The sequence below is a fragment of the Bombina bombina genome, chromosome 5, assembly GCF_027579735.1.
Source record: "Bombina bombina isolate aBomBom1 chromosome 5, aBomBom1.pri, whole genome shotgun sequence".
Classification (NCBI taxonomy): Eukaryota; Metazoa; Chordata; class Amphibia; order Anura; family Bombinatoridae; genus Bombina; species Bombina bombina.
The window spans coordinates 171,943,440-171,962,822 of NC_069503.1; the positions used below are offsets into that span (position 1 = coordinate 171,943,440).

Below are 19,383 nucleotides of genomic sequence, written 5' to 3' on the forward strand. Positions count from 1 at the left end.
TATGCCAGCAGATTTGCAACATTATACATTAGCAAGAGCACTAGATGGCAGCATTATTTCCTGTCATGTAGTGCTTCAGGCATGTGCACGCTACCTACCTAGGTATCTCTTCAACAAGGAATAATATGAGAACAAAGCAAATTTTTTTTCTTTTCAATTTGTATTCTCTATCCGAATAATAATAGAAAAAGTAAAAAATAAAATATTAATAAATATCCCTTCAATATATGTTTTACATTTGTTTATATATCTGATGGATAAAATATAGCTCTAATTATTATTATTATTATCGGTTATTTGTAGAGCACCAACAGATTTCGCAGTGCTAATTCATAACATATTTTTAGGCTTGCAAATATTATAAAGCAGTCGTCCAAAATCCACGTAACTGATCAGCTCTCTTCTAACGACATATTGTTACTGTTATACATTATACGTTGTTATCTGATTGTAGAATGTGCTTTTATTTATGTATTTATCTTTTGCTTCTACAGCCCAACCTACAGCCCAGCTATGAGGAGAACAAATATATGTACTTATACTTTGTGGTGTTCATCATCTTTGGCTCTTTCTTCACATTAAATCTTTTTATTGGTGTAATCATTGACAATTTTAACCAGCAGAAGAAAAAGATAAGTATCTTACTTACAATACAATACACACGTGCTGTTTGTTTTTTCTGTAGTGTCTCTTCCAAACTATTAGCGTTTACTGCGCAAAAACCTTGTATTCAACTGATTTTGGGCTTCCTATTTTTGTAGCATTCCAATCCAGGAGTCCCACCATTTCAATGAGTTAAAGGGACATATTATTGTACTATTGCTTGAACAAATTGTTAAAGGGACATAAAATCCAATTTTAAACAACTTTTCAATTCACTTCAATTATAACATTTATTTGTTTTCTTGTTATCTTTTGTTAAAAATCAGGAAGGTAAATTGAGGAGGGTGCACGTGTCTGCATTATTATATGGCAGCAGGTATACAACAATGTTATACATTAGCAAGAGCACTAGATGGCAGCACTATTTCCTGTCAAGTAGTGCTCCGGACATGTGCACGCTACCTACTGTGACGAATCAAACCTTCTCAGCGTCACAATAGAGGGGTGTGGGCATGAAGGGGTTTAATGGCACACAGCTCTGGTTCCCTTATCCTTGCAACTCTACAAAAGGACCTTAAAAGAGACACCACATTAGCCCCCAAATCTTGTCCACACTGCTCTAATTAACAATTTCCCTGCTGCCACCACCAAAACTTTTAAATTAAAGGGGAGTTTTGGGGAACCCCTAAAAACTCACACTATTTAACAATTAGGTAAAGTGCCTTTAACCTTGTCTCAACAGGAGTGTGAATTCGGATATTAGAGCCCAAAAGACAGAATGAGATTTTCTATGCGTTTAATAACAAAAATATCAATACAGGTTACACAGTGCAAAATTATAAAGACATTCAAAATAACATACAAATGCAAAGCTACAGTTCTTTAAAAAGAAAATGGGACATGAAAATAATTACACACGCTATCTTACTTATTACCAAGTTCCTTTAGATATGTGGAGAGCGGAGCTGCCATTCCAGATGTTTAGTGGTTTGGTCCCAAGGCAGTTCTGACTAAAAAGTCTTTCTGTTGCATACTTAAACCAAAATCTCTTTGTCTTGTCAAAGACAATGCCCTGGTTATGATTTACAACGAGTTCAACCAATGCAAATAAGTCTTAGCTCCCACTATCAGTCTCCAAGGGGAGGAGCGTTCTGCATTCCTACACACAGTTACACTACTAAGGAGGAGGGTTTCAGCTTACAGCTTTCTCTTGTTAAGTGTATCCAGACCACGGATCATCCATTACTTATGGGATATTAACTCCTCCCCAACAGGAAGTGCAAGAGGATTCACCCAGCAGAGCTGCTATATAGCTCCTCCCCTAACTGCCATTACCAGTCATTCTCTTGCACCCAACAAATAGATAGGATGTGTGAGAGGACTGTGGTGATTATACTTAGTTTCATACCTTCAATCAAAAGTTTGTTATTTTATAATAGCACCGGAGTGTGTTATTCCTTCTCTGGTAGAATTTGAAGAAGAATCTACCTGAGTTTTTCTATGATTTTAGCCGGAGTAGTTAAGATCATATTGCTGTTTCTCGGCCATCTGAAGAGAGGTAAACTTCAGATCAGGGGACAGCGGGCAGATTAATCTGCAAAGAGGTATGTAGCAGCTTATTATTTTCTGACAATGGAATTGATGAGAAAATTCTGCCATACCGATATAATGTAAACTCAGCCTTAAATGCAGTAGCAGCAACTGGTATCAGGCTGTCATGTATGTATATTTTACACTTCAGTATTCTGGGGAATGGCACTTCACTGGAATTATACTGTATGCATAAAACTTTAGCCTAATTTGCAGGGACTAGCAACAGGCTTTTTAATAACACTCAATTTATTAATGTTAAACGTTTTTTGCTGGCATGTAAAATCATTTAATTTTCTGAGGTACTGGGTGAAAAAATGTTTTGGGCACTATTTTTTTCCACTTGGCAGTCGTTTTATTTAATTTATGACAGTTTACTGATCTCTCTCACTGTTATGTGTGAGGGGGAGGGGCCTTTTTTGGTACTTTTGCTACGCATCAAAAAATTCAGTCAGAAGTTTATTGTCTTCCCTGCATGATCCGGTTCATCTCTACAGAACTCAGGGGTCTTCAAAACTTGTTTTGAGGGAGGTAATCACTCACAGCAGAGCTGTGAGATTGTAGTTGACTGTGATAAAAAAAAAACGTTTATTTCTGTATTATTTTTTTTTTCTGCTATCAGGGTTAGTTATCCTTTGCTAATGGGAGCAATCCTTTGCTAAAATTGTGTTTTTTACAAAGATTTGATGCTATAACTTTTCAGTTTATTAATTTTCAACTGTCATAACTTTTTCTGTGCTTCTTATAGGCACAGTACGTTTTCATATTATAGTAAATTACTTGAAAAGTATTTCCAAGTTGCTAGTTTATTTGCTAGTGTGTTAAACATGTCTGATTCAGAGGAAGATATCTGTGCTATATGTGCTAAAGCCAAAGTGGAGCCCAATAGAAATGTATGTACTAACTGTATTGATGCTACTTTAAATAAAAGTCAATCTGTACAAATTGAACATATTTCACCAAACAACGAGGGGAGAGTTATGCCGACTAACTCGCCTCACGTGTCAGTACCTGCATCTCCCGCTCGGGAGGTGCATGATATTGTAGCGCCGAGTACATCTGGGCGGCCATTACAAATCACATTACAGGATATGGCTACTGTTATGACTGAAGTTTTGGCTAAATTACCAGAACTAAGAGGTAAGCGTGATCACTCTGGGGTGAGAACAGAGTGCGCTGATAATATTAGGGCCATGTCAGACACTGCGTCACAATTTGCAGAACATGAGGACGGAGAGCTTCATTCTGCGGGTGACGGTTCTGATCCAAACAAACTGGATTCAGATATTTCAAATTTTAAATTTAAGCTGGAAAACCTCCGTGTATTACTAGGGGAGGTGTTAGCGGCTCTGAATGATTGTAACACAGTTGCAATACCAGAGAAAATGTGTAGGTTGGATAAATATTTTGCGGTACCGGCGAGTACTGACGTTTTTCCTATACCTAAGAGACTTACTGAAATTGTTACTAAGGAGTGGGATAGACCCGGTGTGCCGTTCTCACCCCCTCCGATATTTAGAAAGATGTTTCCAATAGACGCCACCACACGGGACTTATGGCAAACGGTCCCTAAGGTGGAGGGAGCAGTTTCTACTTTAGCTAAGCGTACCACTATCCCGGTGGAGGATAGCTGTGCCTTTTCAGATCCAATGGATAAAAAGTTAGAGGGTTACCTTAAGAAAATGTTTGTTCAACAAGGTTTTATATTGCAACCTCTTGCATGCATTGCGCCTGTCACGGCTGCAGCAGCATTTTGGTTTGAGTCTCTGGAAGAGACACTTGAATCAGCTCCATTAGATGAGATTACACACAAGCTTAAAGCCCTTAAGTTAGCTAACTCATTTATTTCAGATGCCGTAGTACATTTAACTAAACTTACGGCTAAGAATTCCGGATTCGCCATTCAGGCACGCAGAGCACTGTGGCTAAAATCCTGGTCAGCTGACGTTACTTCAAAATCTAAATTGCTTAATATACCTTTCAAAGGGCAGACCTTATTCGGGCCCGGGTTGAAAGAAATTATCGCTGACATTACAGGAGGTAAAGGCCATGCCCTGCCTCAAGACAGAGCCAAACCAAAGACAGTCTAATTTTCGTTCCTTTCGTAATTTCAAAGCAGGAGCAGCATCAACTTCCTCTGCACCAAAACAGGAAGGAGCTGTTGCTCGCTACAGACAAGGTTGGAGACCTAACCAGTCCTGGAACAAGGGCAAGCAGGCCAGGAAACCTGCTGCTGCCCCTAAGACAGCATGAATCGAGGGCCCCCGGTCCGGGAACGGATCTAGTGGGGGGCAGACTTTCTCTCTTCGCCCAGGCTTGGGCAAGAGATGTCCAGGATCCCTGGGCGTTAGAGATCATATCTCAGGGATAGACTTCAAATTCTCTCCCCCAAGAGGGAGATTTTATCTGTCAAGGTTGTCAACAAACCAAATAAAGAAAGAGGCGTTTCTACGCTGCGTACAAGATCTTTTATTAATGGGAGTGATCCATCCGGTTCCGCGGTCGGAACAAGGACAAGGGTTTTACTCAAATCTGTTTGTGGTTCCCAAAAAAGAGGGAACTTTCAGGCCAATCTTGGATTTAAAGATCCTAAACAAATTCCTAAGAGTTCCATCGTTCAAAATGGAAACTATTCGGACAATTTTACCCATGATCCAAAAGGGTCAGTACATGACCACAGTGGATTTAAAGGATGCTTACCTTCACATACCGATTCACAAAGATCATTACCGGTATCTAAGGTTTGCCTTTCTAGACAGGCATTACCAGTTTGTAGCTCTTCCATTCGGATTGGCTACGGCTCCGAGAATCTTCACAAAGGTTCTGGGTGCTCTTCTGGCGGTACTAAGACCGCGAGGAATTGCGGTAGCTCCGTACCTAGACGACATTCTGATACAAGCTTCAAGCTTTCAAACTGCCAAGTCTCATACAGAGTTAGTACTGGCATTTCTAAGGTCGCATGGATGGAAGGTGAACGAAAAGAAGAGTTCTCTCTTTCCACTCACAAGAGTTCCCTTCTTGGGGACTCTTATAGATTCTGTAGAAATGAAGATTTACCTGACAGAAGACAGGTTAACAAAGCTTCAAAATGCATGCCGTGTCCTTCATTCCATTCAACACCCGTCAGTAGCTCAATGCATGGAGGTGATCGGCTTAATGGTAGCAGCAATGGACATAGTACCCTTTGCACGTCTACATCTCAGACCGCTGCAATTGTGCATGCTAAGTCAGTGGAATGGGGATTACTCAGACTTGTCCCCTACTCTGAATCTGGATCAAGAGACCAGAAATTCTCTTCTATGGTGGCTTTCTCGGCCACATCTGTCCAGGGGGATGCCATTCAGCAGGCCGGACTGGACAATTGTAACAACAGACGCCAGCCTACTAGGTTGGGGCGCTGTCTGGAATTCTCTGAAGGCTCAGGGACAATGGAATCAGGAGGAGAGTCTCCTACCAATAAACATTCTGGAATTGAGAGCAGTTCTCAATGCCCTTCTGGCTTGGCCCCAGTTAACAACTCGGGGGTTCATCAGGTTTCAGTCGGACAACATCACGACTGTAGCTTACATCAACCATCAGGGAGGGACAAGAAGCTCCCTAGCAATGATGGAAGTATCAAAGATAATTCGCTGGGCAGAGTCTCACTCTTGCCACCTGTCAGCAATCCACATCCCGGGAGTGGAGAACTGGGAGGCGGATTTCTTAAGTCGTCAGACTTTTCATCCGGGGGAGTGGGAACTTCATCCGGAGGTCTTTGCCCAAATACTTCGACGTTGGGGCAAACCAGAGATAGATCTCATGGCGTCTCGACAGAACGCCAAGCTTCCTCGTTACGGGTCCAGATCCAGGGATCCGGGAGCGGTTCTGATAGATGCTTTGACAGCACCTTGGACCTTCGGGATGGCTTATGTGTTTCCACCCTTCCCGATGCTTCCTCGATTGATTGCCAGAATCAAACAGGAGAGAACATCAGTGATTCTAATAGCGCCTGCATGGCCACGCAGGACTTGGTATGCAGATCTAGTGGACATGTCATCCTGTCCACCTTGGTCGCTACCTCTGAAACAGGACCTTCTGATCCAGGGTCCCTTCAAACATCAAAATCTAATTTCTCTGAAGCTGACTGCTTGGAAATTGAACGCTTGATTTTATCAAAACGTGGTTTTTCTGAGTCAGTTATTGATACCTTAATACAGGCTAGGAAGCCTGTTACCAGAAAGATTTACCATAAGATATGGCGCAAATACTTATATTGGTGCGAATCCAAGAGTTACTCATGGAGTAAGGTTAGGATTCCGAGGATATTGTCTTTTCTACAAGAAGGTTTAGAAAAGGGTTTATCCGCTAGTTCCTTAAAGGGACAGATTTCAGGTCTGTCCATTCTTTTACACAAACGTCTGTCAGAAGTTCCGGACGTTCAAGCTTTTTGTCAGGCTTTAGCTAGGATCAAGCCTGTGTTTAAAACTGTTGCTCCACCATGGAGTTTGAACTTAGTTCTTAATGTTTTACAGGGGGTTCCGTTTGAACCCCTTCATTCCATTGATATCAAGTTGTTATCTTGGAAAGTTCTGTTTTTAATGGCGATTTCCTCGGCTCGAAGAGTCTCTGAGTTATCTGCCTTACATTGTGATTCTCCTTATCTGATTTTTCATTCAGACAAGGTAGTTCTGCGTACTAAACCTGGGTTCCTACCTAAGGTGGTCACTAACAGGAATATCAATCAAGAGATTGTGGTTACATCTTTGTGTCCTAATCCTTCTTCGAAAAAGGAACGTCTGCTACACAATCTAGATGTAGTCCGTGCCCTGAAATTTTATCTACAGGCAACTAAGGATTTTCGACAAACGTCTTCCCTGTTTGTCGTTTATTCTGGTCAGAGGAGAGGTCAAAAAGCTTCGGCTACCTCTCTCTCCTTTTGGCTTCGTAGCATAATACGGTTAGCCTATGAGACTGCTGGACAGCAGCCTCCTGAAAGAATTACAGCACATTCTACTAGAGCTGTGGCTTCCACTTGGGCCTTTAAGAATGAGGCTTCTGTTGAACAGATTTGCAAGGCTGCAACTTGGTCTTCTCTTCATACTTTTTCCAAATTTTACAAATTTGACACTTTTGCTTCTTCGGAGGCTGTTTTTGGGAGAAAAGAGCCTGCCTGTCCCTCCCGTCATCCGTGTACTTTAGCTTTGGTATTGGTATCCCATAAGTAATGGATGATCCGTGGACTGGATACACTTAACAAGAGAAAACATAATTTATGCTTACCTGATAAATTTATTTCTCTTGTAGTGTATCCAGTCCACGGCCCGCCCTGTCACTTTAAGGCAGGTAATTTTTCCATTAAACTACAGTCACCACTGTACCCTATGGTTTTCCTTTCTCTGCATGTTTTTGGTCGAATGACTGGTAATGGCAGTTAGGGGAGGAGCTATATAGCAGCTCTGCTGGGTGAATCCTCTTGCACTTCCTGTTGGGGAGGAGTTAATATCCCATAAGTAATGGATGATCCGTGGTCTGGATACACTACAAGAGAAATAAATTTATCAGGTAAGCATAAATTATGTTTTTCTGAAAGCAGTTTTCACACACACAGGAAAAAGCAATTCACATTAACCTTTTCCAAGCTGAGAACACAATACCGCCTCTGCGTGGTAGCCAATCCAGGTATCAACTACTCCACATGATTGTATCATGACACCTCCCCTTTTAAAATGGTGGAAATAGGGGGTCAGCCCACGCTGATCCCCTATGTCAACCTAAATCCTAGTCTTTCCTCGTTCATAAGACCAAATCTGCCCTTTATGAACACTCTCAGCATTCATTTGCTCCCTGTAACAATTAGCATCCACTGACACAATTTCTCTAGTGGAGGACATTTTCTTGCAGGATATCACACATTCGCTCTCACTCATAAAGGGATCTAGCACCCCCTCAGGGTAACTCACTAGGGGACTAAGAGAAAGTCTTGCTATGCTTAGGCCAGATACTCCACTGTTCACACCTACCCCAGTATGCTCTGTAGGAGTATCAGGTTCATTAGTCACTGCAGCTACATCTCCCTCCCCCTCTTCTTCACATCTGCCATTCCTGTAGGGGAGGTCCACAGCCACAACCAGGGTCCCATCCTGTTTTACTCTCTGTAACAGGGCAGAATGTACTCTGGCCCCTACACCAGCCATGCCATTCATGCCTCCTTGCATATGCAATGCTGGTTCGAGCACAGAAGGGTATACACACTCAGTCTGCCCTTCTGCCCAGCCCTGTTGCTCTCTTACATTCCCACACACTGCATCAGGCATCCCATTGTCATAATCAATGGCAATATAACCCTTTTCACTGGCATAATACAGTACTGGTACAGGATCAGGTAAATCATCATTAACCCTAGGCTCTCCCTCCCAGCTCCCAGGTTCAATAGAAGCAACATTGTTACAAACATTTTCAATACATCCCTCCCTAGGCTCTCCCTCCCAGCGCCCAGGTTCAATAGAAGTAACTTTGTCACAAACATTTCCAATACATCCCTCTTCATCAGAACAAGACATTACTGGTGTACACAAAGGCAGGGCTGCATTAACCCTCAGCCCCCCCTCCCAGCAATCATGTTCAAGGGAATCATTCTTCATTCTTTGGTGGGATACCTCCAGCTCTGGTGCAGCTAGCGATGTGTCCATCCACAGCCTCCCCTCTGGGTCCCCCAAAGTTTCACACAGTACCTCAGTTGGTGCAGGGCCCTCTACTGGCTCTTCCAGGTTGCAGGTGTTGTCTTGTGCGGCGTACTGACAAAGCATCCGCCCACATAATCCCCCAGCAAAACAACAGGGATATCCGCAGAAATCCCCACCTCCTGCAAACCTTTTCCCACACCCCAATCCAGGGGCACACATGCCGCAGGGCACTCCCCGCAAACTTCTTCATTATCCACAGTCTCTCCTGGGATAATATCCTCTGCCACTTCAGGGCGCACCAATCGATATCCAGCCCCAGTGTCCTGAAGTCTCATGGTCACACAGTCTCCCTCTGTGACACTGTGCAGATTACCTGCTGACCCACCCACAAACAAAGCTGCTGCAGGTTTCCCTGCTGTATTCCCACCCCAGACTGCATGTTGAAGTTTCTCCTTGGTGGGGCAGGCAAAACTCACGTGCCCAAACTCATGGCACCAAATGCATGGGCAGGTATCCCCCTTGCCCAATGCAACTTCTGCCCCCTTGATGGGAGATGTTCCAGGGGAAGGTACTTCTGTAGAATCGGTTGTCTGTTGCTGGCACATTCCCTCCCTCCAGGGAGGTGATACAGCTTGCACAGTGGAACACTTGGCTACTGGGGCTTTGTTGTTAGTGCTGTCTGTAGCCCCTGCTGCTGAATCAGGTTCCATTCCCAGGAGCACTCTTCTGGCCAACAGGCTCACTGTCTGGCAAATATATTGCAAAAATTCTGGGTACAGGAGAGGTGCCTCGGTTATGGTAAACTCAAAAACCTCTAGCACATGTCTCCACTGGGTATCCCTTATAGCTATTTCATGCTCTCTTTTTCTCTCAGCAGCTTCTCTCTCTCTTTTTTTCTAAGCAGCTTCTCTCTCTTTTTTTCTCTCAGCAGCCTCTCTCTCTCTTTTTCTCTCAGCAGCCTCTTGATACTTGAGGATCAGTTCCATCCTTAGTTTGGGTTCAACATCCCCCAAGTATCTGAGTGCTGTCTGTAGCTGAGACTCCATGATATTTACAGGGTTAACAGCACCAGGTAACAGTCCTTGGGCTACAGGAGGGTCAACAGTGTTGGGTACTAGGTCTTGAGTTACAGCTTCCACAGTAACCCTTTCTGTGACTGTTTCAAACTCTGTTGTGAGGCCCTCTGCCTCCAGCAATTTCAGTATCAGCTGTTCTTTCCCTTTGCCAAGAATAGTAATTCCTCTTTTCTTGCAAAAAAACTCCAGAGACCATTCAGGCATTCTCCTATATTCTTCCATACTGAGCGTATCAACAAACAACAAGAGGGAGGGAAAAAGAACTGCTTCTTTGCACTGTCTCTGTAATTAGGCACTGAGTTCTGTCTTTGGGAAATTACACAAAAACATGTAATTTCTTTTAGTACTATAAAAATAGCACTAAAAAACTCTAAAATATCTCCACTGCAGCCAGCCAGTTTGTGACGAATCAAACCTTCTCAGCGTCACAATAGAGGGGTGTGGGCATGAAGGGGTTAATGGCACACAGCTCTGGTTCCCTTATCTTTGCAACTCTGCAAAAGGACCTTAAAAGAGACACCACATTAGCCCCCAAATCTTGTCAACACTGCTCTAATTAACTATTTCCCTGCTGCCACCACCAAAACTTTTAAATTAAAGGGGAGTTTTGGGGAACCCCTAAAAACTCACACTATTTAACAATTAGGTAACGTGCCTTTAACCTTGTCTCAACAGGAGTGTGAATTCGGATATTAGAGCCCAAAAGACAGAATGAGATTTTCTATGCGTTTAATAACAAAAATATCAATACAGGTTACACAGTGCAAAATTATAAAGACATTCAAAATAACATACAAATGCAAAGCTACAGTTCTTTAAAAAGAAAATGGGACATGAAAACAATTACACACGATATCTTACTTATTACCAAGTTCCTTTAGATATGTGGAGAGCTGCCATTCCAGATGTTTAGTGGTTTGGTCCCAAGGCAGTTCTGACTAAAAAGTCTTTCTGTTGCATACTTAAACCAAAATCTCTTTGTCTTGTCAAAGACAACGCCCTGGTTATGATTTACAACGAGTTCAACCAATGCAAAGAAGTCTTAGCTCCCACTATCAGTCTCCAAGGGGAGGAGCGTTCTGCATTCCTACACACAGTTACACTACTAAAAAGGGGGGTTTCAGCTTACAGCTTTTCTGAAATCAGTTTTCACACACACAGGAAAAAGCAATTCACATTAACCTTTTCCAAGCTGAGAACACAATACCACCTCTGCGGGGTAGCCAATCCAGGTATCAACTACTCCACATGATTCTATCATGACTCCTACCTAGAAATCTCTTCAATAAGGAATAACAAGAGAACTAAGCAAATTTGATAATAAAAGTAAATTGGAAACTTTTTTTTTTAAATTGTATGCTGTGTCTGAATCGTGAAAGAAACATTTTGGGCTTTATGTCTCTTTACACAACTAGCTAACGTCAGCTACAGATTGTCAATTGACTACTGATCCTGAGCTGCTGAATGATGACTATGCACATAGGTCGCCCCTGATTGGCTCAGTTGCTGCTGAGTACGAATAATTAATTACCAATTCGGAGTAGACTTTAACTATGTATAACTCATTAAAGGGACAGTACACCCTAAAATGTTTTCCCTGAAGTGTATTACACTGTTCACAAATAGCTCTTTTACATTTTATTTCAGCATTTGAAATAGCCGATTTTGCCTGCACTATGCCCACCTATACGCAATCTCAATACTCAAATAGTATGGGATATATAAAAGCTGTGTAAACATATCCAGCAGAATAAATTACACTCCCAGTGGGGTTAGGAGAAATAAGTAATAACATGTTAATTTGCATTTTTCTCTCTATGGGCTGATGATCTAATGGCCTCTGGGCTGGTTAGATTATATAATAATGCTCGCCAGTCCTTCTATTTCCTTAGTGGAATTATATAAAACCACTTTTTACCCTGAAAACAGGGCGTTTTGCTAAGGAGCGTGGTCTGCATTTTCGTATGGGAAGGAGATGCGTACATTACAAAAGTGCTCAATTAAAATTGTAATTTAAAATCATACAAAATGAATAATTAAACCATTCACACAAAAATATGCAGGATTCTTTGTATTGTTAAGGTGCATCAAAAATTATAACAAAATTGTTCACCTCATATCGTATTTTATGAAAACGTAAAATTTGTATGTAAATTACACATAATAGTAAAACGCATGCATACGTAAATATAGGCAATTGTAAAATGCTATATGCAGAAAGAAGTGTAATGTGATTTATATTGGCTGCAGGATTTAATTTTTAAAGTGCGCCCCCTGCTCACTGCTAGCTTTGCCCTACAAACGAAGTTTCTATAGGAGAGATCTTGCCACTCGCAGGGACTGCTTCTTTTTTTAAAATAATTCCCCAGGGCAGCCCCTGCAAAGGGCAGCATACAAAACACTTCTTATCTGGCAAGGTTTAGATAATTGGCCCCAAGTTATTGGGCTTTGGTATACTGACAGATAATAGATAATGAAGCATTTGTGTTTACAGATAGTGATAACATAAGGAGATTGAATTTCCCTGCAAGCTCAATCCAGTGTAATGGGTTGTGCTATCAAAGAACAAGGTCAGCTATTTCATATACAAAATAAACACAAACAAGCTATTTCTCATACATTTCATACTTTGCTGCTGGCATAACAAGTTATTAGAAACACATTAATAGAAAATGATTTTGCAGTACACTGTCCTTTTAGGAGTATGTTTGATTTAAGAAAAACTGTATGGAGGAGAGGAACTGGTATAAAGAAATGTTAGTGTAGGAATGACACTTTTACCTAATCAAATAACCTACAAATCAGCAAAAAGATGTTGATCAAATTGTTAATATAATACACATTGTTTTTATATTTGATTGTCATTTTAATGAATAAACAAATACATTAACTAATTTTCATTGATTTGTTAATTAGTTAAAAGTGCCATTCATTATTTGTTGCACATGAAAAGTCAGAATAATGAAAATATATACATACTGTATATATATTTATTTAGATCATCCAACAATATCCAAACACTTGATTGCAATCTTCACTGATCATTTTGATGATGGTATATTATTTGTAATAATTGTTTAAAAGTGTCATATTTTTGACCTTTTTATTAAAGCAAGAAACATTAATGGTTTGTATAAATATGTGAACTGGTAAGCAGTTTTTCTAATAGATTTAAATGGCTTTAAATTTTAAAAACGTACGTGAAACACATCATGTAGTTCTTCCACTGAATAGACCCCAATGTAAGACAATTTAAAAGAGCCAATATAGTGAAAAAATATGTTCTATATTGTTAGATTATCATTTTATCACTGCAACCAATGCAAAGGGTTAAAACATGAAGTTAAAGTACCATTTGGGGGAGACAGAAAACTACTGGTCCTGAATGGAAACTGACCCAATCTGCAATACTAGTCCTAAGTGCTAATAAATACACCCATTTTGGTCCTTCATTGAACGTTAAAGGAATAGTCTAGTCAAAATTAAATTTTCAGGATTCAGATAGAGCATGCAATTTTAAGCAACTTTCTAATTTACTCATATTATCAACTTTTCTTCGTTCTCTTGGTATCGTTATTTGAAAAAGCAAGAATGCAAGCATAGGAGCCGGACCATTTTTGGTTCAGCACATGGGTAGAGCTTTCTGATTGGTGTCTAACTATAGCCACCAATCAGCAAGCGCTACCCAGGTGCTGAACCAAAAATGGTCCGGCTCCTAACACATTCAAATAAAGATACCAAGAGAACAAAGAAAAATTGACAATAGGAGTAAATTAGAAAGTTGCTTAAAATTGCATGCTCTATCTGAATCATGAAAGTTTAATTTTGACCAGACTTACTTTAAATGGAGTGTATTATTTTTTATCATTGCTCTGTTTCATCAAAAAAGTGAGTAAGCCCTCCTAACAATGTATGTCACATGTAAGAGGTGCGCCAGCCTATCATTTTTATTTGCAACAAAAATAACGGTTCCCCTTGTCTCTCTTTACTTAGGGGGACAGGACATCTTCATGACTGAGGAACAAAAAAAGTATTATAATGCTATGAAGAAGCTTGGATCAAAGAAACCTCAAAAGCCCATTCCTAGGCCATTGGTAAGAACATAATAGGCCTTATACTGTGTCATTTTATTATTGACTGACTGGCCAGTGAATTTTACTTTTGATAACAATAGGAAGAAAATGAAGATATTAGTCTTAGTGTCAATATGGGATAAATCAATAACTATAAACAAAATAGTCCCTAGTCTGAAGTGTTAGCTATTTAATTTTCCCTTTTGTGTGAAATCTTTTTTTATTATAATATTCAAATGAACAGATTTCTTCTGTAGTAATCATGCAAATTAAACATACACTTTAAGCTTAACATAAATGCCGCAAATTCTGTAATACAGGGTATGTTCAGTTTATTTAACATTTTACTCTTTCTATGGGTGATATTTGTCTGTCTATCTTTCTGTGTACTATCTATCTATCTATCTATCTATCTATCTATCTATCTATCTATCCATCTGTCTAGGTCTATCTATCTCTATCTATCCATCTATCTCTCTCTCTGTCTGTCTGTCTATCTGTCTATTTATTTATCCATCTTATCTATATGTCTGCCTGTCTGCAGTGGCGTCACTGGGGGGGTGCGGGCCGCACCTGGGTGACACCCTCCAAGGGGTGACACCAAAATTTTTTTTTATTGAAATTCAAAGAAATACAATGTTGAGATGCATAGATTATTTTATTAGAGGCTGGCATTTGTGAACATTAGTGGGACTGGGGAAGTTGTAGACACACAATTTTTTTGCCCCTTGAGCCAGCGCTGCAATTTCAACAAATAGTTTTCCTGGCTGCTTTTGCTTGTTTGTACTTTGCTCCTCCTCTGCCCAATTTCACTATGAATGTTGTGGGTGTGCCGTGGGGCTTGCAAAGTTGCGCTACTAGCCTAAACCTGCCTGCCTATCTGTACTCACTGCTCAGTGACATGCAGCCCAGGGCTGTGCACTGACAGACTTGGAACATAGTCAGAGAGCAGAATTTTCATAGTTTGCGCGCCTAAACCTTTTCTTCAGTGATTTATTTTAGAGTGCTCTGTTTATCTTTCATTTGATGCTCTGTTGAGCCAGGGAGCAGCTCTAGGCATGAGCTTCATAATTAATGCAGTGCAGTTTACATATTTTGTATGTGTGTGTCTGAGTTTTTGTGTGTCTCAGTGTTTTTGTGTGTGTGTTTTTGTGCGTGTGTCTGAGTGTGTTTCTGAGTGTTTGTGTGTGCATCTGAGTATGTTTTTAAGTGTGTCTGAGTGTTTGTATGTGTGTTTGCCTGTGTTTTTATGTGTGTCTGCTTTCTGGGGGGGGGGTGACACCATGACTTACCGCACCGGGTGACACCAACCCTATTAACGCCACTGCCTGTCTGTCTATCTATCTGTCCATGCATATATATATATATATAAACGAAAGCTGCACTCACAGGACTTTTTCAACAAACCAATTTAATGATGGAACGTTTTCGGGGTTCACAACCCCTTCATCAGCCCGAAAACGTTCCATCATTAAATTGGTTTGTTGAAAAAGTCCTGTGAGTGCAGCTTTCGTTTTTATATGCACCTTTATCCTTGCACCCAGGCAGTTAACAACTTGGAGGGTTGAGCTGGATATTGTTATATATATATATATATATATATATATATATATATATATATAAAGTCTAGACAGATAGATATATACAGTATATAGATAAATAATATATATTTGATAGATGATATACATGTGATTGATATATAAATATGCGATAGAGAGATAGATAGATATGCAATAGATAGACTATTATTTTTAACCATTATAAGAACTTACAAGTGTTTAAAGGGACATTTTTCTCAGTCGCTTCTAAAAAAGGGTATTGTAAAATGTACTAAAGAGTATAAAAACGACCTTGCTTCTATAATATAAACCAAACATAAAAACCCATGATGACCACTACAAGGATATGAGATATTCCTTTTGGTCTATGGCATCCAGCTCTGAATTTTTTGTAGAATAAAAAGAAATGTAAAAACTATGATAAATATGTAATCTATGTTGAGGATTTAGAAATTCGATTTATAGGCCTCTATTTAACAAAGTCTGGCGTACCTGATCCGATAGCAATACGCTCTCTGTATTCAGCATTGCACCAGCAGCTCACAAGAGCTGCTTGTGCAATGCCGCCCCCTGCAGACTCGCGGCCAATGGGCCGCCAGCAGGGAGGTGTCAATCAACCCGATCTTACTCGATCGGGTTGATTTCCGGCGATTTCTGTTCGCCTGTTCAGAGCAGGCGGACAGGTTATGGAGCAGCGGTCTTTGTGACCGCTGTTTCGGAGCTTGATAGATAGCCCCATAGAGTTTAGATGTAAGTGATCTATTTCAGTTGCACTGAAGTTAAATGTCACAGCTGAACAAGTGAGCTTGCAGAAATAAATTAGTTAGTAAAGGATTCTTAGAGGTTTAAAGGGATACTTAACCCAATTTGTTTCTTTTATGAGTCAGATAGAGCATGCAAATTTAAGCAATTTTCTAATTTACTCATATTATCAATGTTTCTTCATTCTCCTGGTATCTTTATTTGAAAAAGCAGGAATGAAATCTTAGGAGCCAGACCATTTTTTGTTCAGAACCCGGGATAGCATTTGCTGATTGGTGGCTACATTTAGCTACCAATCAGTAAGTGCTACCCAAGGGCTGAACCTAAAATGGGCCAGCTTTCCTTGATAATAGGAGTAAATTAGAAAGTTGCTTAAAATTGCAACCTCTATCTGAATCATAAAAGAAAAAATGGGTTTAGAATCCCTTTAAAAACCCTGTGAAAGACAATTCCCGTTTATATAGGCGTGAGAACTTGCATGCTTTAATTTTAAAGGGGAATTAGAAAGTGTGGAAGAAGCAAGTTTTTTACACAAAAATTAGCAGCCAAACATAAGAAAGAAATTATGTAGCCTGTGTTTGCAAAATGCTGCAAACTGCCTAAACCAGCGCAGCTATACGATTTGCAGAATTTGCTTTTTTGGCCTTTATATGGAGTAAGAGACTAGCACAAATGTTATACAAAATCACCAGGTGTTTAATGTCCTTTTAAGATGTGATTTATACCCTTATTTATAATAAATAAGTATAAGGCATACACAGATAGCTTGCAGGAAATTGTTACATTACACTGACTAATTAGTGGAAAGCAGTACAGATTGCGCTGCACAAATTAGTTGCCACTTTGTTGGAAAACTGTAATATGCCTAATTATTAAGTTGTGCTATCCTAATCTAAAGAAATTAAAATGACCATGACATTTAAAATGTGTTTATAATTCCTTTAAACATAGCAGAATATTGGCCTCATTTAGTAAGCACAGATTTGGGAACCTGTCTGCCTGACTTCGCATCGAGCGGGCAGCGGACACTTTACGTCCTCTACCCCGATGTATCACAACATAAAACACTTGAGTGTGTAATGCCACCCCTATAGGGCCTGTCTGTCACCCCGAACAAACATGTTGGGGTTGATTTATGTCCCCAACTAAGAGTTGGCAGAGAGGGCACAAAGCAGCAGCCCGGTGACTAATGCTGCTTACTTTGCAGAAAGCAGGCACACATGTTGTGCGTGCCTGCCCCGCAAGGGCTCAAAAGCTTAATACATTGAGCCCTATATGTTGACGATATAAAACAATTATGTCACAAATCATCAGTTTGGGTGTATATAAACGTATCTTTAATCTTTTGTAAAAATGCTTCCAGCATAAGCTTTATTAAATCCCTTACATTAAAGGGACATTCCGGTCAAAATTTAAATGCATATAGATGAATTACATCTTTAAATAGAAACATATTTACAAAATACATGTATTGGCAAAAAATATTCAAATAAAATGTATCATTGTTTTAGTGTTAACATTTTTTTTGCACGTGCATAGGAAGCAAAGCTAGATATTCTCTATGCACCACCATTTTTAAATACTGAAGCTGCTTAGAGCACTAGTGGGGCTTGGATTATGTCAGCAATTAACAAACCGAGTCATTACCAGATAACACAAACATCTAAGGCTTGCACAGTGCATACTTAAATAGCTGTAGCTTTTATTAGAAGCATCTTTGCCAATTCATGTATATTGCAAAAATGCTTCTACTCATAACTGAAATGCATCCATGTGGATTCCAATTTTGGCTGGTATGTCCCTTTAAGCTTTCTAACATATTAAAGACACAGTAAACACAAAATGTATTTAATCCTAAAACAGTAAATTATGCATAGCTGAAAGCATATTGCATTTTATTTATTTCTTTATTTTACATGTAGTTTAAACCTGAAAATTGTAGTCACTCTACTCCCTCCGTAGCGGACGGAGAGCATTCAATGGAATGTAGAAACCTGATTCTCCTACATATTGCACAGTGATTGGTTGAATTGTGCAGGAGCTTATTATTATTATTATAATAGCTGTCCCTAATTGGCTATATCAAAGAAGAAATAAAAACAACATTTAAAAGACTTTAAAAAAAATACTTTCTTTGTTTTATATGTTATACTATTTTAATATGTTCATTTAATTAAAGGGGCACATCAAATGGATTTATACTGGTATTTCATTCCATCATGTTAAGTATACAGTACACTTTCACAATAGGAATGTAGTTTATCGCGCATACTGTGGAATTTATTCTGGTTCGTACTTTGAGTCCAATATTAGTAAACAACACTCAATTACATAAGCTCCATTTTTTTAATGCAAAACGTGCATTGTTCAATGTTAAATTAAAGTGAAAGTCAATCCTAACATTTTTGAAACGCTAGGATTGACTATTGAAACAAATAAAGGGAGACTTTAATTCATGAAGTATAAGATACTTCATGTAGAAAGCTTCTTTTGTTTGTTTCAATTGATCACAGTTCTTAGCTAGTCAATCCTAGCGTTTCAAAAACACTAGGATTGACTGTCGCTTTAAGTTTTAAAGGGACAGTCAACACAAAAATTGTTATTGTTTAAAAAAATAGGTAACACCTTTACTACCCATTCTCCAGCTTTGCACAACCAACATCGTTATATTAACATTTTAAGTCATGTGACATGTGAGAAAAAAAGTGTATTAATATAACCATGTCTTCTGTGCAAAACGTGGAAATGGGTAATAAAGGCATTATCTATCTTTTTAAACAATAAACATTTTTGAGTTGACTGTCCCTTTAAGTACAATTCATTAAGACTAATATTTTTGGAATTTCATATATGTTTGTGGAAAGATTTTATTAGATTTTAATAAATGGAATTTCATAATTTTTCTGCTGCAGCAAAGCATTTTTGTGTGTGCTTGTTTATTGTTTTTAAATGTCCTTAAATAACACAATGGTCATTTAAGCATTACGTTGATATGTTGACAAATGCTTTAAAATGTTATTGTACAATTTATTTCAGTCATGTCTTACAGTATTAAATA

The 19,383-nt window shown here is 39.4% G+C and overlaps 1 protein-coding gene across 1 annotated transcript in view; it reads left to right on the top strand.

Annotated features, from left to right (window-relative positions):
- Positions 1–19,383, top strand: part of LOC128660139 (sodium channel protein type 4 subunit alpha-like) — a 659,663-nt gene that overhangs the window by 632,718 nt on the left and 7,562 nt on the right. Inside the window, 2 exon segments of the mRNA XM_053713786.1 lie at positions 495–636; positions 13,925–14,025. Coding sequence (XP_053569761.1) covers positions 495–636; positions 13,925–14,025 — 243 coding nt within the window.